General features: G+C 42.6%; 1 protein-coding gene across 1 annotated transcript; it reads left to right on the top strand.

The window, feature by feature from the left end:
• Window positions 1–378: 378 nt before the first annotated feature.
• Window positions 379–21,301, top strand: EDA2R (ectodysplasin A2 receptor). The gene is made up of 9 exons (XM_089675335.1): window positions 379–423; window positions 522–632; window positions 4,861–5,033; window positions 6,745–6,830; window positions 6,909–7,082; window positions 10,972–11,109; window positions 14,108–14,601; window positions 17,011–17,053; window positions 19,665–21,301. Exons 1-9 carry the CDS (start codon window positions 379–381, stop codon window positions 19,931–19,933), a joined length of 1,533 nt encoding a protein of 510 aa, XP_089531461.1. The 3' UTR covers window positions 19,934–21,301.
• The last annotated feature ends 486 nt before the right edge of the window (window positions 21,302–21,787 follow it).

The following is a 21,787-nucleotide window of genomic DNA, read 5'->3' as shown; positions in this document are numbered from 1 at the left end:
TTTGGCTGTGGAACAGGAAATGAATTGAAATCTCTTCAAAGGGACACAGATGGCAAAAAAAATCGCCAGGGGATATAACCCTCCCTTACTCTGTGCAGAATGGAAAAAAAAGTTAATTTAGTTCTACTTTACCATGTTAAGGCTTTATGACATTCAATGATTGGTTTTACATCGACTTTAATTTTGGGTCAAATGATCTTTTAAATGAAATATGTGAACAATCACATGCAAACATACATGTTCATATCTTCATATCTGCATACAGACAGGCTGACTCCACAATAACCTTCTTTATTACAGGGTTAGAAAACTGGAGACCCACGGCTTGCTGTTTGCCAGTTGCCAGTCTATTTTTAAAGCAATCACAGATCCTCAAGGATGATGGCACGCACATACCTGATGTGTATCCTTTTCATATTTACGGTATGGTTTTATGACTGGATTGATAGTTGACTGCTGTGCTTGTTGATGTTTTCGAGTAATAAAAAAGGTGTTACAAGCAATTTCTTTTGTTGTTACAGTTAGTTCTGGTATGTGAAGTCATTGCCAGCTGTCAAATAAACGAATATAAAGATGAACGAGGGAACTGCGTCCCATGTACGCAGTGTGGGCCGGGCGAGGAGCTTTCCGAGGTGAGATTATCAAAATTTAATTTGGATAGTATATACATTACATGGGCAAAAGTTTGTGGACACCTGACCATCACACTTCTATGAATTTGTTGGACATACCATTCTAAATTTGTGGGCATTATTTATGGAGTTGGCCCTCTTTGTGATTATGAGAGCCTCCATAAAGTCAACCCTCTTTGTGATTATGAGAGCCTCCACAAAGTTGGCCCTCTTTCTGATTTGAAAGCCTCCATAAAGTTAGCCCCCTTTGTAATTATGAAACCCTTCACAACGTTGGCCCTCCTTCTGATTATGAGAACCTTCACAAAGTTGGCCCCCTTCAGGCTTTAGGATTGCTGGACTGTGGTGAGTGAGAGTAGAAAATGCCCTGGCATCAGTGCCTCATCATTGGTATTAATGGGAGGAAAAGTGCCCCATTGTAGGAAGAATAGTATCATTGATGGTGTCAGCGGGAGGAATAATGCCCCATCATTGGTGTCAGCAGAATAGTGCCCCAAGGGTCAGATAAAGGCAAGCAAAGGTCACATCCAGGCCCCAAGGTGGCAGTTTGGAGGCCACTACTTTACACCACTTTCATGAAACCATGTCCAAACTCATGAAACCATGGCTATAATCAAAGAGCCTTTGTGAGGCCAGATACTGATATTGGATGCAGTTGGCGTTCCAATTGATCCAAAAAATGTTCAGTAGAGTTGAGGTCAAGACTCTGTGTAGGCCACTCAAGTTCCTCCACTCCACACAGGTCCAACCATGTCTTTATGGATTTGGATTTTGAGTATGGGCGCACAACCATGCTTTAAACGGAAAAGATCCTTCCCCAAAGTGTTGCCACAAGGGTAGAAGTGGTTAGAAGTCCTTTTATGCTCTAGTATTAACAGGACCCTTCACTGGAAACCCATCAACTTCATTTGGAGGGGGGTCCACATAGCCATGTATGTAGATGTAATAGTCAGGTGTCCACAAGCACCATGGGTCCACATGACCATATACTGTATGTGATGTGTACCCTCAGTGAAATGGTAGGTTACTGTTCAAAGCCAGTGAAAAATCTGTAGCACGTGTTCAACATGATTATTATTTATTATTTATTACAGGTGCTTACATAGCACCGTCAATTTACATAGCACTTTACATATATTTTGTACATTGAGATCACTCAGTCCGGGGCATATAATCTAAGGTCCCTAACTCACATTCATACATACACATACTAGGGCCAATTTAGACGGGGGACAATTAACCTACCAGCATGTCTTTGGAGTGTGGGAGGAAACTGGAGTACCCGGAGGAAACCCACGCAGGTACATGAAGAACATGCAAACTCCAGGCAGGTGGTGCCATGATTGAGATTCGAACCAATGACTCTAGTACTGCCAGGCAGAAGGGCTAACCATTTAGCCACTGTGCTATACTGTATATTTCAACATTCAACATTGGAGGCAATACGTTACATGTTGCAGGAGTTGAAGGCTTTGTATAGCAGCTAGGTCTACAGAACACCATAAAGATAAACAAATATCCAGACAGAGGTCTAGCTAGATTTCAGCCCATACAATATGAAAACAGTAGGCCTTGGCGATGGGGGATCCATAGGACTGTCTCCAAAGACGGTGTCGCTGTGCACCTATCATGAACCTCATCTCATGGTTTCAAGGGGGTCCCATGATGGCTTTGGAAGTGTTTTTTAAATCCTTTTTTATTATTTTTTATACATTTTCTAAATAAGGGAAACATACTTAAAAAAGAAATTAAAATTAAACATTTAAAGGCAACAAATACTTATTTAAGAAAATAAATATGTGAGAATGGAGGAAAACTTCCATCGCTAACTTGTTTTTAAAGGTGCAGACCCCAGGCTGTCATCCTGTCCCTTTGCCACTTAGTCCTTGACCTGGAATTTATGTGCAAGGTAGGAGTTCAAATGTACCTATCAAGTCAAAAATACAGGACTTCCATAATGACCTCCCTCTAAAAATGCTTGTGTGTTGACCCTCTGGCTTCAGTAGTGGCTTGGGCTGTTTTTGACTCCATCATCTCACCAAGCAGGACTTGCAGGAGCTTCTTCACCACCTCCCGTCCGGCCGTTGTATATAAACGGCCGGACAGTGGCAGTGCAGGGTCGGGTGGCCGTTTATAAATGGTCTCCCCGCACCCTGCATGTGCGCGCTCCCTGGGAGCGTGCAGCACTGCAATCCGTCGCCCGCTGTGTCCTCCGGGCACAGTGGAACACCGATCGTCGGACGGGACCTCTGTACGAGGTCCCGATCATGTGATCACTGATTGGCCAATCAGTGATCACATGCAGAGTAGTAAGCAAGATGTTACTTGTTACATCAGGAAATGGAGTTCATATGTGTCTGCAACACTCTCCCCGCAAGAGCAGAAATTTTTCCTTCAGGGTGAAAAACTTTTTGTGTCATGATATGTAACCCCTGCTAGTTACAGTACTACCCATATGTAAGATGTTGGTTATGTGATTTTTCTTGAGCATAGTTCTTGCCTTACTCTCTGCCTTCATTTCCCACTTCCCACTTTTGGATCTCTTAGCGGCTTGGGATCCAGTAGTGGTCTGAACCAAATGCTTTGCTTCAGTTAATAATACTACACATAACCTATACACTCACACCCGAATTACCATTCGCATCTCAGCTAACAGATAGGAGAGAGTTCTCTCCTCATCGCTCTCCTCCTATATCACTGAGAGAACAAATGTTATACTCCCAACCGTACTCACCATTCAACACCTATTAACACGTCAGAACTGATTTTCACCTCAAATCTCTCTTCCATGGCCTGTATCTTTTATTTGACATCTTCCTCTTTTTGCATCTCTGCGCACATAGAGGTTCTCGGGGCATACCTCAGTCAACTCCATCTCCCTATTTCCTTCTCCCCACCCTATCCTCAACATTATCCCCCCTAAGCTAATATTTTCACACTACCACAGCAACTCCCTCCATATACCTCACTCCATTTCTTCCCTTTTTCATTCCCCTCTTCAACTTCACCATCTCCCCCCCCCCCCCCCACCTCTCTCTTCCTTGGTAGTACCAAAGTTGATGTAACAACTACTTCATCTAACTGAGACTTTATTCCTACTTAGTTGTGTATTATCTTATGGATCTGTTTTTGTGATATATGCTACCTTTATATTTTACTTTATGGTCGATTTTCAATGTATGACTGTAAAATCCTAATACATTTTCTTTAAAAAAAAAAAAAAGATGTCACTTGTGACATCATTGCTTACTACCTGTGAAATCTGTGAATGATCACAGAGGTCACATGGTACAAGGCTATTCACAACAGCCTTGTACCATGTGACAAGCTGTGATCAATCACAGCTCACTCAGCAGTTCTCAATGGCTGCAAGAATGCAGCTAGAGAGAAGGAGAAATTATTGCTTTTACATCCTTTATGGGTGTAAAAGCAATCAGTGTAAAAAAAAAAAAAATCTTCATCACACCCACCATGGTGACATTGTACTGCTAGGGTGACAGTATGTAAAAAAAAAAAAAAATAATAATTAAAAAATAATATAAAAAAAATAAAAATAAAATGTAAAAAAAGTTTAAAAATTATAATTTTTGGTTATAAGCTAATTTTTTACTAAAAATATAACGGAATACATTTTGGCCAAGATTTATGATGAAATACTATTTATTGGAGAAATTATATAAGAAACACTTTTTTTCAAAATTTTGGGACTTTTTAATTTACATAGCAAAAAAAATAAAAATCCCAGTGGTGAATAAATACCACCAAAATAAAGCTTTATTTGTCTCAAAAAATGCTAAAAAAATTCATATGGGTACAGTGTTGCATGACCGCGCAATTGTCATTCAAAGTGTGATAGCACTGAAAGCTGAAAATTGGCCTAGACAGGAAGGGGGTATAAGTGTCCGAAATGCAAGTGGTTAAACCATTCTGCACAATATGTACTTTTTGAAGCCTTGTTATGACTCTCATTGCATTCAGTGGGATTTTCAGGATGCTTGTTCTGATTGTCAAAAGGCTTGTGAGTTTTTTAAAAGTTTGCCTGAACCACAAATGGTGGAGTTTTTCCATCTCTAGTAATGAATCTAGGATATAGGATGACAACCTGAGGTCTAGTACCATTGGTAGCCCTCATAAATATCACAGGCTCGTCTCAGAGAAGTAATACTCTTTCGCCTAGTTTGTATTGCTCCTAATAAAATGTAACATAACTTGGAATGTGTTTTTACAGGACTGCAGCAGTGCAAGAGACATTCGTTGTGTGCCATGTAGAACTGGGAGGTATAAGGAAGATCGCAGTCACCAGCGTTGTCTTAGATGTCTCCCATGTGTCATTATCAACCGAGTGCTAAAAGTTAACTGCACTCCAACTACAAACTCAGTGTGCGGTGACTGTCTACCGGGGTGAGTGTGCTTAACTATGTGGCAGCTTTTCTCAGCCTTGTTACTTATGAGGAGCCTTTAAAATAATCAGGTCTCAGGGAACCCCTTCCAAAAATAATTCATGGAATGAGTGGGAAGAATGCCTCTGATGGCTAAAGAGATCTGTCAAGTGGTATTGGACCAAAACATTTTGCAGCCACCATCAGATGGTAGGTCAGTCAGCCACAGCTCAAGGACCACCTAGCAACCTCTGGAGGAACCCTGGTTGAGAATGGTTACTGTAGGAAGTAGAGTTCATTTGTTTCCAGTGACAGGTACTGGTAATACTACAGTATACAAAAACATTTAAGACAATTGTGTGCTTTCAGTCTTTTGGCAACAGTTTAGGGAAGGTACTTTTCCGTTACAGCATGGTCATATTCATGTGCACAAAGCCAGATTCATAAAGACAGGATTTGACCAGTGTGGTGTGGAGGAACTCAAATGAGCCTGGCTTCAGCCCTATTAAACACCTTTGGGATGAATTAGAATGACGATTGAGGGTCAGGTCTTCTCATCCAAAATCAGTACCTGACCTCACAAATGCTCTTTTGGATGAATGGGCAGAAATTCTCATAGACAACCTCAGAAATCATGTGGAAAGCCTTCCTAGAAAAACGGAGACTGTTATAGCCATAAAGGGGGCCAACTTCATATTAATACCCATGATTTTGGAATGGAATGTCCAACAACCTCATGTACTATACATGATGCTGGGGTTTGGCATTTGGCCCAACAATATTTTTATTTTATTTCCTTCTTTTTTAATTATGTTTTTTGAAGGCTGTTTGGCTATAGAGTCATGGTTTCACGAGTTTGGACATGGTTTCATGAATTTGGTGTAGACGTTATCAATTTTACATTGCAATACAGTCGTTATACCAATCACAGAACATGTGCCATAATGGAATCACGACCAGAGGACACGTAACCTTACATATACATTTAAGCACTGAGAGGTCCACACAGTTTACTATGCTTCAGTTATGAATCAACACAGTGAGTGATCAGGACTGATCGATCATTGTGTTCATTCAGAAAAAGAAGAGGCCAGTAAATAGGACATATTGAAAAGATCCCCCACCATGTGTGCCACAGCAGTCGGTGGGAGTGGAGGGAAGTGGGCAGTGCTGCAGGGAAGGAAAGGAGGGGGGGGGACACAGGCATCAGGGGTAATCAGATAAGGGCAGGGAGGGTTATCGATGCATTGGGGAAGCAATTACCCAAACTGATCCCCTGTGTCTCTCTTCCTGCAACAGCTGAAAGTCAGCGGGATGGAGAGGAAGAGAAGTCGGCTTTAAGCTGCTGCAGGGAGACACAAGGGATCAACTCCTTTATTTGCTCCCCCACTGTACCAATCACCCCCTCTCCTGCCCACATCTGATTTCCCTGCTGCCCAGGGCAGTACAGGAGGGCCAGTGCTACACCCTTATCAACGGCCCTGGTCATAGAATTGGGTATGGTGGTCAAGCAATAATATATTTAGTCATCAGTTTAGTTAGTTGCGCTGTGACTTTATAATTATGTTACATTATTTAACATAATAACTGTTCTTTGACCTGACCACTCCAACAAATGTCACATTTGCAGTTTTACAAGTGTGTGATTATTTATATACTTCAAAATTTGAATTTTAGCTCACCCTGCACACAGGTGGGTGCAGACATTCATGATGTTGTCTGTATTGTCCTAGGTTCTATAGCAAGACTCGTATTGGAGGACTCCAGGAGCTGGAATGCTTCCCATGCACATCTCACACGCCACGCACAGAAACTCAGTGTAGGTTGGCTAACTTTCTAGAACAGAATGGTAGAAACATGAATGTGTATGTGTTGACTGTGAATAATGATCTTCCAGGTCGTCCTAGCCCGGGGTTTGGTCAGCCATCAAGTACAGATCCTCCATCTCCTTCTCGGGATCCTGTCATTTTAGTGGCGATTATAATGGTGGCCCTGGCATTAATTTTGGTTACCTTGGTGACTTTTTCGGTCATCTGCTGTGGACGTTTCTTTAAGAGCCAATGTCAACGAGGTAAGTACACAGAATATAACTGGATACTAACTATAGGTAAAGTTGATCCAGGGAATATCTGATTGCCTCTCGGGGGATCAGGAAGGAATTCTTTTCCTGCAGGAGCAAATTGGATCATGCTTTGCTGTTTTTTTTTTTGCCTTCCTCTGGATCAACTGTGGGTGTAGGATTATAACTTTTTTTTTTTTAGTGGTTGAACTGGATGGACTTTGTCTTTTTTCAGCCAGACTAACTATGTAAGTTAAATAAATATATCAATATATGGGGACAAATTGAATGATTTACTATACATTATGGCAATATATTGTAGCATTGAGCTATGCATGTGGAGTGGATGGAGATAGACAAACAGTTGTGTTAGGCAGATAACTGTGTATATTGTATGTAGATCAGGCATCTCTTTCAGATTGCTTTGAGAGCAGTTAAGCATGGGTACACTATATAGCCAAAAGTCTGTCGACAATTGACCACCATACTTACTGAATGGTCAAAAGTATGTTGACCCTTCTGCAAATGATTGAGTTCAGATGTTTCCAGTGGAAGAGACTGTTAATGCTACAGCATAAAACAGTTTGTTGGAAACCTTTTTCTGTTCCAGTATGACTGTGCCCCTGTATATAAAATCAGCTCCATAAAGATATGGTTTTACCAGTATGATGTGGAAGAGCTTGAGTGGCCTGACCAGAGTCCCAACCTCAACACCTTTGGCATGAATTGGTACTCTGATTGCAACCCAGAACTTCTCATCCAATATTGGTAACTGAACTAAAAAATGGTCTCCTGGCAGAATTGATTCAAATTACCGCACTCCAAACTCTCTAAAATCTTGCATCTTGTAAGCCATCTAGGAAGAGTGGAGGCTGTTATAGCCAAAAAATGGCAACTCTGTATTAATGGCCATGGTTTTGGAATGGGATGGCCAACAAGCTTATATAAGTGTGATGGTCAGATGTCCACGAACATTTAACCATACAGTGTATGAGTTAACCTCATGTCTATGGGCATGTCTATGGTCTAGACATGGAACTACCATCCATATAGCCAACAGAAACTTACATGGACCCTATAAGGGTAAACAAAGCATAACGAAGCACATTTATAAAACCCACCAGTACCTCTTCCCTTGAAGCCAGTCCCTGCACAGGTAGAATTTTTAGCATTCAACTTCCGGATGTGACAGATGCCAGTTTCACTCTGCTATGCACTATAGTTCCACCTGTTGCATGCAGTTGTGGGGGAGGGAGACACACTGGGGGAGGGGCGCAAGCATCGAACACCCCAAAAATTTCAGATGCTAAATATTCTACCAGTGCAGGGGCAGACTGACCATTCGAGCACTCAGGCATTGCCCGAGGGCCTGGGGTCAGTAGGGGGCCCCATGATATGCCCCTGGTACCCTTCATAGGCTTTTTTGGGTGTGGTTTGAGTGTGGGCGAGGACACAGGGGCTCCATGATCCCTTACTGCCCGGGGGCCCCATGAGTTGTCAGTCCGCCCCTGTACCAGTGCTTCTAACTTTGCAAGAAAGTGAAGATCAGCTACAAGTGAGGCAGTACCAGTGAGTATTAAAAATGCACTTTACCGTGCTGTGTTTGTTTATTTACTTATTAAAGGTTTTCCATAGCTCCCAGTTGTCCCTGATTTCAAGGAACTGTCCCTGATTTTGAACAAAGTCCCTCTGTCCCTCCTTCCTCCTCATTTGTCCCCCATTTTGGTCTGATCTATATCATTGTATATGAAATGCACTATTTATGTACCTAAAAGTGCTTTACAGTGCTAAACCTTTCATCCAACTTCTAAATTGCTCTTTTTGTAAATTTCAAAATCCAATATAAAGAAATAGTAGTGGTTAAAAAAAGCACTTGTGGGATTGTCCGATCATTTTTTCCTATAATCCTCCTTTGAGGGGGGCGTGTCGGGGGGGGTGTCCTACGCTAACATACTTTTGCGAATAGGTGTCCCTCGTTCCCATCTCAACTGACTAAAATGAACCAGGTCTCCGCAATGAAATTGTAGTTAAAAACTGTGGTCTACGCCAACAACTAATAGCTTTCCTCTAGACCACATGTGTTAAACACAAGGCCCAAAGGCTGAATTTGGCCACCAGGCCATTTCATGTGGCCCTCACACCTCTCCTGCAGCTGCAATAGCCCCTTCTCGCGTCCCCCACTTTGTATCAGCAGTCGGAAGCAGAGAGGAGTACAGAATTCCTCCTCCAGATCCTGTGCTTCTCTTTTTCCCCCCATCTCAGTTGTCAGTAGTAGACACGAGGACACACTTTCTCCTACAGATCCTGTCCAATTCCTCTCACTGACACCAACAGTGGGGCTCTATTCCTCCCACCGACACCAGAAACGGGGGCCATATTCCTCATACTGACACCAGCGATGGGGCACTATTCCTCCCACTGACACCAGTGATGGGGTACTATTCCTCATAGTGACACCAGCAATGGGCTACTATTCCTCCCACTGAAACCAGCAATGGTGGCCCTATTCCTCCCACTGACACCAGTGATGGGGTACTATCCCTCCCACTGACACCAGAGATGGGGTACTATTCCACAGACACCAGCGATGGGGCACTATTCTGGCCCTATTCCTCCCACTGACACTAGTGATGGACTACTATTCCTCCCACTGACACCAGCAATGGGTTACTATTCCTCCCACTGACACCAGCACTGGGCTACTATTCCTCCCGCTGAAACCAGCAATGGTGGCCCTATTCCTCCCACTGAAACCAGCAATGGTGGCTCTATTCCTCCAACTGACACCAGTGATGGGGTACTATTCCTTCCACTGACACCAGGGATAGGGTACTATTCCTCCCAATGACACCAGCCATGGGGTACTATTCCTCCCAGTGACACCAGTGATGGTAGCCCTTTTCCTCCCACTGACACCAGTGATGGGGCACTATTCCTCCCACTGATGCCAACAAATTGGATGCTATTCCTCCCACGAACACCAGGGATGGGGTACTATTCCCCCCACTGACACCAGGGTTGGGGTACTATTCCACAGACACCAGCAATGCGGCACTATTCCTCCCACTGATACCAGCAATGGTGGCCCTATTCCTCCCACTGATACCAGCAATGGTGGCCCTATTCCTCCCACTGACACCAGTGATGAGGTACTGTTCCTTACACTGACACCAGGGATGGGGTGCTATTCCTCCCACTGACACATGGGATGGGGTACTATTTCTCCCTCTGACACCAGGGATGGGGTACTATTCTTCCCAATGACACCAGCCATGGGGTACTATTCCTCCCACCGACACCAGTGATGGGGCACTATTCCTCCCACTGACGCCAACAAATCGTGTGCTATTCCTCCCACGAACACCAGCGATGGGGCACTATTCCTCCCACTGGCACTAGTGATGGACTACTATTCCTCCCACTGACACCAGCAATGGGTTACTATTCCTCCCACTGTTACCAGCAATGGTGGCCCTATTCCTCCCACTGACACCAGTGATGAGGTACTGTTCCTTACACTGACACCAGGGATGGGGTGCTATTCCTCCCACTGACACATGGGATGGGGTACTATTCCTCCCTCTGACACCAGCAATGGGGTACTATTCCTCCCAATGACACCAGTGATGGTAGCCCTGTTCCTCCCACCGACACCAGTAATGGAGCAGTATTCCTCCCACTGACACCAGTGTTGGGGCACTATTCCTTTCACTAACACCAACAATGGGGCATTGTTTACTCCCAAAGCATTTTCTACTCCCCAAAGTCTGAAGGACAGTAAACTGGCCCTTTGAAAAGTTTGGAAACCTCTGTTCTACACCATACCCCACACACAAAAAAAATCAGATATAGACATAATAAATAATACCTATGAGACTCATTTGTGAATATTTTTCCCCAGCTCTCCAAAGATCGCATGCTATTGCAGGCCAGCCAAGAAGATTAACCAAACAGTCGGAATCTACCAGCACCCCCTGTGAGGAACAGCCAATCCCTGCATTCTGCTTTGGCTCCACAGATACTTCTGGACAAATGGCAGGTGAGCTTGTAAGCTGCATTTAATGAGAACTTTCAAATGGCAGTTATAAATTACCCATAGACCTGAGATGATGGCGCCAACAAACACCGCTGTCCAAGACTGGGTTCACCATATAGAAAATAAATGAAGAGTTTCAGTCAATTTGGAAAGGCAGGGCAGTGTCATTGTTTTCAGAAAGACTTTAATATTTGGTTTTACCTCCAATATTTGCAGTTTGAGTTTTCACAGATGCTACCTTGGGATTGCTGCAGAGCTGCAATGTGAGAGATGGAGCAATAAAGAACTTTATCAGGCACTGTGCACTGGTGCTGTCAGATGGAATAACTAGATGAATGGCAAAAGTGGGTAATGGAGCAACTCTTAACGTATAGCATATCTTATTTACATTATACACTATATTGCCAAAAGTATTGGGCTAGCCCTCCAAATCATTGGATTCAGGTGTTCCAATCACCTCCATGGCCACAGGTGTAGAAAAATCAAGCACCTAGGCATGCAGACTGCTTCTACAAACATTTGTGAAAGAATGGGTCGCTCTGAGGAGCTCAGTGACTCCAAGCGTGGTCCCTTGATAGGTTGACACCTGTGCAATAAGTCCATCCGTGACATTTCCTGGTTACTAAATATTCCACGCTCAACTGTTATCTGTATTATAACAAAGACGGTGCAAATGGGAACAACAGGAACTCAGCCAAAAAAGTGGTAGGCCACGTAAAATGACAGAGCTGGGTCAGCGCATGCTGAAGCGCACAGTGCGCAGAAGTCATCAACTGTCTGCAGAGTCAATAGCTAAAGACCTCCAAACTTCATGTGGCCTTCAGATTAGCACAACAACAGTGCGAAGCGAGCTTCATGGAATAGGTTTCCATGGCTGAGCAGCTGCATGCAAGCCTTACATCACCAAGTGCAATGCAAAGCATCAGATGGCGTAGCGTAAAGCACACCGCCACTGGACTCTAGAGCAGTGGAGACGTGTTCTCTGGAGTGACAAATCACGCTTCTGTGTCTGGCAATCTGATGGACTTGTCTGGGTTTGGCGGTTGCCAGGAGAACGTTACTTGCCTGACTGCATTGTGCAAAGTGTAAAGTTTGGTGGAGGGGGGATTATGGTGTGGGGTTTTATTTTCATAAAAAAAGTGGAAAGCTTCGGTGAAAGGGGAGGGTGGCTACTGGCAAAGACGTTCAGTGAACAGATCACGAATAAACTTATTCTAAAGGATGGACGTCATCATTAGTATGCACTCTTCCTTGATGGATATTGTGATGCGTTAGAGCAGGGATGGGCTTCCATTGTCGGCACCTTCTTCATCCTAGACTGGGGAGGATGAGTGGAGTTACTGTATTCTTCACATGGTGGATACTAATACATCTTTGGGGGTGTTGGCATCTCAGCTATTCAGTAATACATTATCTAAAGTTACTGGAACAATGTATACTGTATATTAGGTCCTCCCACCTGCAACTTTTTAAATACGTACTGTATATCTATAGATACATTCACCTGTTGTATATACTTGATGTCAGCCTTTTTCCACCAGGGTTCCTTTAGAGGTTGCTAGGGGTTCTTTAAGCTGTGGCTGATCAACCTATCATCGATGGTGCCTACATAATTCCAGGTCCAATGCCACTTGACTGGGTTAGCAGCTTGATATCGATGATCTTTTAGGCTGTCTGTAATGGGGGCATCCTTCTCACTTACCCCCAATGTAAGAAGCCTTCTACCCACTGACCAACAATGTAAGGAACTTTCTTCCCACTTACTACAAATATAGGGAACATTCTTCCCATTGATCATCCATGCAAGGAACATTCTTCCAACTGACCACCAATGTAAGTAGCATTCTTGCCACTGACCACCAATATAAGGAGAATTCTTCCCACTGATCACCATTGTAAGGGGCATTCTTCCCACTAATCACCAGTGTAAGGGACATTCTTTCCATTGCCCATCAATGTAAGGAACATTCTTCCCACTGACCACCAATGTAAGGAACATTCTTCCCACTGACCACCAATGTAAGGAGCATTCTTCCCAATGACCACCAATGTAAGGGACATTCTTTCCACTGATCACCAATGTAAGAAGCATTCTTCCCACTGACCACCAGTTTAGGGGCATTCTTCCCACTGACCACCAATGTAAGGAACATTCTTTCAACAGACCACCAATGTAAGGGACATTCTTCCCACTGACCACCAATGTAAGGGACATTCTTCACATTGACCACCAATGTATAGGACATTCTTACCATTGGCCACCAATGTAAGGGGCATTCTTTTCATTGGCCACCAATGTAAGGGGCATTCTTTTCATTGGCCACCAATATAAGGGGAATTCTTCCTTTTGGTCATCAGTGTCAGAGGCATTCTTCCCACTGACCACCAATGTAAGTAATTCTTCCAACTGACACTCAATGAATTAGGTTTCACAGAGGTACCCAGGTACCTAGAATTTTTTTAAGGATTCCTAAGGGGGGAAAAAGGTTGAGAAGGCTGCTTTAAATCATACCTACTGTATATAGTTAGCTAAACTCCAGGTACATGTAAAAGGCCAAAATAGCAGCTCTGATTTAGTTAGTACCTAGTCTCAACTTCTTGCAATGCGCAGTAGAGCAGCACTAAGACTAGGAGAGGGAGGGATAGGATTGGGAGCAAATCAGGTGTTCCAAATTCAAATTTGCTGATTAGGAATGTGCTAATCAGAGGAAAGAGCAGAGTGAGAAGGCGAAGGAGGGTCTCATCAGACTCCCTCTGCTCCTTCACTATCCATTTAGCAGGCTAGGAGTGGAGAGCGGACACCACGGTATGCTTTATCTGCAAGGGACATTTTCTTCCTGGCTGTGCTTTGTGGCAGAGTTGTGTATGTCTCAGAAGTTAGATTTTTTTGTCAGGTAAACAAATTCCTACCAATGTAAGTCATCTGTGTGTTGTTGATTGCCCAGAGTTCATCTTTAAATGATTAATTATTTTATTGATATTGGCTTTGATTTGATAATAGGTCCAGTAGAAGAAGTCCATGTGATTTCAGACCTTGTCTCCTCCAGCCCCTGCCTGACGTCCAGCGCATTACTTCCACCATCCGTGGAGCTGTGTGCCCTCCCTCCTTCCCTCGACAAACCCAAGTACAATTGGAACATCTCAGAAACTCAACCTTTGATCCGTAACTCAGGCTGCAGTGATTGTTTCTCAGGATGTGGGCCTTCCACCGAATACAGCCAAGGAACAGTAGAGCCCAGCAAACAAGCTCATTCCTGTGCATCAGAGCGCCAGCACTGGTCCCATGCCCCTGTGGAATGTACAGAGCTGGATTTACAGAACTTTTCATCTGAAGAGGGATTTTCCCACACCAGCGGCCAAGATCACTTAGGAGACAACCAGAAGTCTCATGCGGTGACAAAACCCCACAGCTGCTCATGTAGTACGCAAGATGATCCTTGCACAAAATCTGCAGAAGAGCCAAGGTCAAGCTGCTGTGGAAACATACCTTACCAGGTACAAGCACACTTCTAAGTTCTAGAATGAACCTTGGCATTATGCATTTTTGTGATGAGTATATTTTCAATGAATGTAGTAACAAAGCTTGTTCTTAAAGGTAAAGTGCTCCTGAATGCAAAGGATAATGGCACTGAGAGCTATTGACCCTTTGCTGGCCCTTTAGGGGTTCTGTACATTGGGACCTATAGTGGAACTAAACCCTCCTCTCCTTTACAGCCAAGTAAGCTGCCATCTTGGCCTCTGTTTGACGTGCAGTAGCTATAGTAATCAGCTATGACACGAGCCATTTGATGGCTTGATAGTTTGGTTGAGAGCATAACCAACTGTGGCCATTATTATTCACAGCATTAACATAACTGCTTTGGGTAACCACTAAATTGATGGGTTTAGTTCCGCTTTATAGATCATGTGATCGTTGCTGGACCACCAGCTCCCTATTGTAGGCAATGACCAGTAGCTTGCGGGGCTGGGCTTCTTCTGGGGGTTTGGTGGAAATATGTCTTACCACTGCCAAACTGCTGGTTTTCATGGGAACAAAAATTTCCCATCACTAATAGCACTCAAGCAGCACTAGTGATGAGAATGGGCTCAATCTGAACCCTGAAGTTAGCTGTCTTTGTTGGGTCAATGAGCTCTGGGTGGGCGATTCAATGCCATTGAGCTAATATGATTATGTGACCATATTAGTGTAGCACCCTACTAGAGTAGCTTAGGTTGTTAGGTACATTTAGTCAGCTCCTCTGTAATCAGTGGAGCATGGTTTGCTTGTTCAGGGCTGCTCAGTGTCTCAGAAGATGCTGCTCTGATTGCTTCCCCCTGTATTCTAGGGGATTCTGGAACTTTAGTGGGAGGAAAAACAAAGTAAACAGCCTGAATATTTATGGAACTCTAGCCAATCCCTTGGGAGGTGTGCCCTGTAGATGGTTTGAGAGCCCATAAATAGTCTGATGTAGGGAGAGAGACTTCCTTAGTCCAGTCCTGCTGGAGGAGACCCCTATGTGGGGGCTCTGTCCCTGGTACAGGACTGCTAGAAGTGCCACTAAGAAGACATTGAGGTCCCACCTAAGCCTTAGCTGGGGGGGCCTATTCACAAGCTTAGCTCCTGGAATGAGTTTGGATCTAGAGAAGCTCACTGGAGAGAACCAGGAGGAAGTTGGGGGGAAAAGTGTCCAGTTGTCCTATGGTGGTGTGAGCCTGGTGGATATCAGAAGGAGGCAACCGACGATCTTGTGGCTGCAAGAGCAGATGACCCAAGTGCTGGGAAGTCAGTGACTGTGTGTAGCATTTGGTCCATTTGAGAAGTCATAGTCATCATTTGCGTAGAGATCCTGTGAACATTTTTTACAGTTCAGCAAGATAGCTAAGGAGTCCTCAAAGTGTTCAGTTCACCAGTTTTGAGGTATCCCATGCTCCCCTCACCCCATCCAAGTTCACCATTCCAATAAAAATCCTAAAAACACACCCCTAGACTGTTCCTTTGAGCCAGTGGAAGAGTGAGGAAAATGCTGTGTGTCTGGCTGTGTGTGATTTAACTGGGGGAAGGGAACTACTTTCACCAGTGGCTCTTTAGAGGATGAGTTACATTAGGTTAGTAATGTCACAAGCATTCATAGTCCTTTCTATACGTGCAGCTCCCATCCTCATCTCATTGGTCCAGCAAGGGAAGCTAACTTTTGGGCTCAGGCCAGTTTTGACTGAACCCAAACTTATCCCTAACTAACACTTCTAAGTCCAAATGAAGGAGGACTTTTGTAGCCCCCAAAATGCTTTGGCTTTCCTTTGTTGCCTGGTATGTGTAATAAAGACCAATCTACACACTGACAGGGGATTGGTGCTTCCAACATTTTTTCTCTTGGAGCAGACAACCCGAGAGAAGAACCCAAAATCTTAATAGATTTACTTGTACATGAAAACATATATATTTTAACCTGGTGTGCCAGTAACACACTTCCTCTCCTAGGTTGTATATTGTCCTCCTAGATAGGTTGCTAGATAGGCTAGGTAAATGTAGTCATTTTTGGCTTCCCTGTAATCATTGGAGCAGTTTATGATTGCTTTGGGCTGTTCTGGGTTTCACTGACCAGTGAAACGAATGCAATGAAACGAAACTAGTAACTTAACGAGTTGATACAAAACTAAACTGATATTTCCATTTTGCACATGTCTAGTGTGGATCACTGAAACAGTTAGCTGCCGGATATGTTGGGGACCATACAAGGATAGCGCACCCATGCTGATGCCTTTATTGTGAGATTAGGTTTTCCATAGTTATGTTTGGTTTTTTAATGAAAGGAGGATGGGTTTGCTTGTGGTTGATACCTTCTGGACTGCAGTTCTTACAGCACTGTTGATGCATTCTTTGTACTATTAGCAATAAGACATGACAATACATATTTTCTTTTATAGAAAAGGGAAGACGTCCCCTCCTGCCTGAACACTGCCACTCTAGGTAAGTATCAGAGCTTTGCTGTTTTCCACAAATTAGGAGTATATGAAAACGCTTGGTTGTGTCTGCTTTAACCCCTTTGCTGCCAGAGCCCTTTTTGCATTTTTTGCACACACATTTAAAAAAAATCATTTTAGGCCTGAAGATTACATAAAATCCCCAAAAATTACATAATTTCTGAAAGCAGACACCCTAGAGAATAAGGTAGTGGTAGTTCCAATGTTTTATGGCATAAAGTATTAACATAACAGTTTATAAAACACAATCTCAGTAAGAAAATACACTAAAGTGAATTTTAAGGCACAAAAACACAATATATTACCCTGTTTTTGGTAAAATATAAAAGATGAGGTTGTGTCGAATAAATAGATGCTTAACATCCCAAGCCTTAAAATCACATGCACCTGTGAAACAGCAACAAACTTCATCAGTACCTTATATTTTTCATGGGCAACAATTTAAAAATCCCTAAAGGTCATCAGTTTAGGAGTGTGTGTAAACACCCTTCGCTGCCACCAACATACTACCTACATAGGTGGCAGTAGAAGGGTTAAGGAATGTGGTAGCTTAAAGAAACACTGTCACTTTTCCCATTCTGGTCAAATGTGACAGTATCTTCATATGGTCCCCTTCCACCCTCAGTCATGTATACTCACCCAGCCATGCTCTCTTGCCACTTAGTTACATAGTTAGTCTGGCTGAAAAAAGACAAAAGTCCATCCAGTTCAACCATTAAAAAAAAAAAAAAAAAAAGTTATAATCCTATACCCACAGTTGATCCAGAGGAAGGCAAAAAAACCCAGCAAAGCATGATCCAATTTGCTCCTGCAGGGAATAAAATTCCTTCTTGATCCCCGAGAGGCAATCGGATATTCCCTGGATCAACTTTACCTATAAATGTTAGTATCCAGTTATATTCTGTGTATCCAAGAAAGTATCCAGGGCTTTTTTAAAGCAATCCACTGAGCTGACCAGAACCAACTTCCCAACTGCGACATCCCTGTCTGTCTAGATTTCAGTGTTGACTGATGTTAGACAAGGAGAAAATACCATGGCAACCCCCATGTGACAGTGTTTGGACCTGGTGATTGTCCATTTGGGACCAAGAACTGTTCTACAAGAAAAATTAAATGTTCCCCCTGTGTATACTTACCCAGCTATGCTCCCCCACATTGATGGAGCTATTGCAAGCAAGTTAAAAGTGTACATCTGTGTTGCCATAAACTAAATAATCTGCTGTTTCCCAGGTCCTAGCCTTGGAAGCCTAAATCACATGATTTCTGGTGGCTTCCATATATGTAGATAATTGCATGCTATATACTAAACATCACTCATTGATAGGATTATTTTTCTCAAATAACTAAAAATACATAAAGACTTTAGTTCATTGTAAGAGTTAGTGAGGAGTCAAACATACAAGTTAGGTTTGGGGTGGTTTGAATGCCGAATCCGAACCCCATTGAGCCAAATCTTAGAAATCAGCAATGGCCATTTTCAAGGCAAGGGATTGTCAAACAAAAGGCATAAGGGCTGGACACTGATGGGGTTGGGGGACATGACAGGGAGCATTGAATTTAATAATGCTGAAAGTGCAACATTAAAAATGCAAAAGTACAATGTATACAACCTACTACAGCAAAACTCACACGGGGTCAGGTATTTCCCCCAGAATCCATACCAGACTTGCATCTGAGCATGCATTCTGGCAGGCAAAGAAAGGCCCCATCCATTCTTGCTTAGCCATATCAGGCCACATGCCTTCAAACTGAGAAGGAGGGTACATTGTCAGAGGGGAACCCCCTGCCAAAGCACCCTATTTTGATGTTTATGAGGACAACAATTCTTCAGCAATAGTAATTCCAAATGCATAAGATTTCCTTTCCCCCATTTTCAGAGGTAACGGCCCTACTCCCCTTCTCCAATCTTCTCTAGGGTGGAACTCCTATCCCCTCTCCTCAAAGGTGAGCCTCAGCTCGAATCACCTACATGGTATTTCTCTTTGGCCACTTTCTTCACAAAATAAAAAAAATCCCTTAGGAAACTGCTATACCATGGCCCACTTGACTCCTCTAACAACTCATTATTTACCTCCAGTGTGGGCAACCTAAATGACAAGAAAACCCCTCAACAACAAACATGGTAAAACTTTCCTCTATAAGGGCCCTACATCCTCTTGGTGTGGATTCTTTTATCTGGATTATCAAAAATTTAATCCTTTGGTACTATTAAATATTTTGCTGCATTTCTTTTATATTACGATACTTCTGACTCTTGAATGGCCTGCAGGGAGCCTTGACCTCAACCCTACTAAACACTTTTGGAATGAATTGGAATGCTGATTATGAGACAGGTCTTTTCCTCTAACTTCAATACCTGGCCTCACAAATGGTCTCAAACTCCCATAGACATTCCAAGCTCTTCAGGAAAGCTTTCCAAGAAGAGTGGCAGCTGCTATAACTTCAAAAGTGACCAATTCCATATTAATGGCCATGGTTTTGGAATGGGATGTTCAAAAGCTGATAAAGGTGTGATGTTCATATAGTGTATTGTGTTGCTGTCATATGATGTTCTTTTTCTGGGGTCAACCTATAACCTATCTTCTCTTCTTTGTCAGAACTTCCAGTTTCTCAGATGCCAGACTCCTTGGTTGCCCTACTTGCACTAAAACTGGACAGTTCTGCACCTGGACACAAAGATTTCAAAGACGTCGGACTGGCACTAGGAGTACAACCCTTCCTTGTGGATCGCATGGAAGGATTCCAAGCTTTGCACGCTCACTTGTCCACTAGTGTGTCCTGTACACTGCGGCGGTTAGTACAGACTCTTCAGAGACTGCAGAGGAGAGATGCCCTAACCTTAATTTGCTTGCATTTTGGTCAGTAGAGAATGTTCCAGAACTTTAAATTGTCATTGAGATTCCTAAAGCATAGCGAGTGCTAGATCACTTAAACCCTATGCACTACTCTGTGTAGAATCTGTGGTGTTTGGATGGTGCAACATCCTAGTCAAATGATTTTAGGGACAGAGCCTGTAAAGATTATACGTGTGGTGATGCAAAGCCAAACAAGTGGAGCAGCAGATGCTTCCTTATGCAGAGGATTTTCAAATTACAACGTTGATTTACGGTGAATTTTCTTTGTTCAATGATGAATTGTTTTTTTTTACAAGATGAACCAATCAAAGTGATTTGTCTGTGAAATTCATGAGAATGTACATTGTAGATCTGCAAGGAATATCAGAGACTAGACTAGTTATTCTCAACTCCTTCCAGTGTTTCCTAGGGATTCCTTGTGGCTGGTTGACCTTCCATTTAATGGTGTCTGCAAAGTTCTGGAGCCAGTACCACTTGGATGAGCCAGCTGTATGACACCAGTGATCTTTTTAGCTGCCTGTAAAGGTGACATTCTGACCACCGATGTAAGGAGCATTCTTCCACCCAATCACCAAAGTAAGGGGCACTTTTCCCCACTGACTTCCAATGAATTGGTTTTGGTAGGGTTTCTCGAGACCTCAACGTTATTTCAAGGGTTTCTCTGAGGTTGGGAAAGGCTGGATTATATATTGAAACCTGTAGCATCTTTATATTCCATTTTGGAATGGTTTCGATAATACGTCTGTTCACTTTGTTATCCTTACAAATATTGCATTTAAAGTAGACCTAAACCCTAACTGGATTGTGTTTAGCTTGCTCTGTATGCTCTTGCTCCAGTTTTGGATGTACATGGACTGGCTTTCTGATGCAATGGTGGACCATGCCTGTGACTGTCAGCATGGACGCTTGTAGTTTCCACCAGGGTATCATGTGACAAGGTGACAGTGCGGGAGCACAAGACAGAGCGGAACAGAGCATCGCCACCCTATAACAGGAAGTGCCTGAACAAGGGCCTTCATGACAGGATCACCAGGGATTATTTTAAATCTGGATTCCTGGAATGAGACAAAATCTACCCTAGCAGTGCTCTCTCATTTCAAGGGTTAAATGTTTGTTTAGTCTGGTGGTGCTGGGATAAGATGTTTTTACCTCATTCTTGGCTCCAAAAGGCCCTAGTGTTGTCCTCAAGCTCCATGCTGTGTCCCTTGATGCCATTATGCACATTGTAGGGTTAAAAACCCTGCATTGTATGTAAGGTGGCAAGACCGTGGCCCGAAGAGGCTTAGAAAGGACACATTGGGGGCGCAGCCCATATGGAAGAAAAATATATTTTAAAAATATTCTTCCCAAATATATTGACATATATTTGAACTACTACAATTTTGGCCGTATTCAATATATTTCAAAATATATTTCAATAAATATATATATATATATATATATATATATATATACACTGCATGTTGAAATGCATTTTATTACAAAATATATGAAAAAAATTTTTCAAATATGCTGTATATCTTTAAAAATACATTTAATCTACATTTTTGGAATGCATTTACAAATATGTAAAAATATATGTTAAAATGACTTTTTTATATGTTGAAAAAAAAATCTGAAGAATATATTTAAAATATATATATTTTTAAAAATATTTTTCATATATTTTGTAATATATAAAAAACGCATTTCAACATGCACTGTGTGTATGTATATATATATATATATTTTTTTTTTGCTAAATATATTGAATATAGCCAAAATTTTAATATTTCAAAAATGTCAATATATTTGGGAAGAATATTTTTTAAATTATATTTCAAATATATTTTTCTTCTATGTGGGAGGTGCATGGATGGTGAGAC

Source organism: Staurois parvus, unplaced genomic scaffold, assembly GCF_062004578.1.
Source record: "Staurois parvus isolate SC_StPar_1 unplaced genomic scaffold, SC_StPar_1.0 ptg000154l, whole genome shotgun sequence".
Taxonomy (NCBI): domain Eukaryota; kingdom Metazoa; phylum Chordata; class Amphibia; order Anura; family Ranidae; genus Staurois; species Staurois parvus.
Note: the sequence above shows the minus strand (reverse complement) of the source record. Positions and strands in the feature narration are given on the sequence as shown.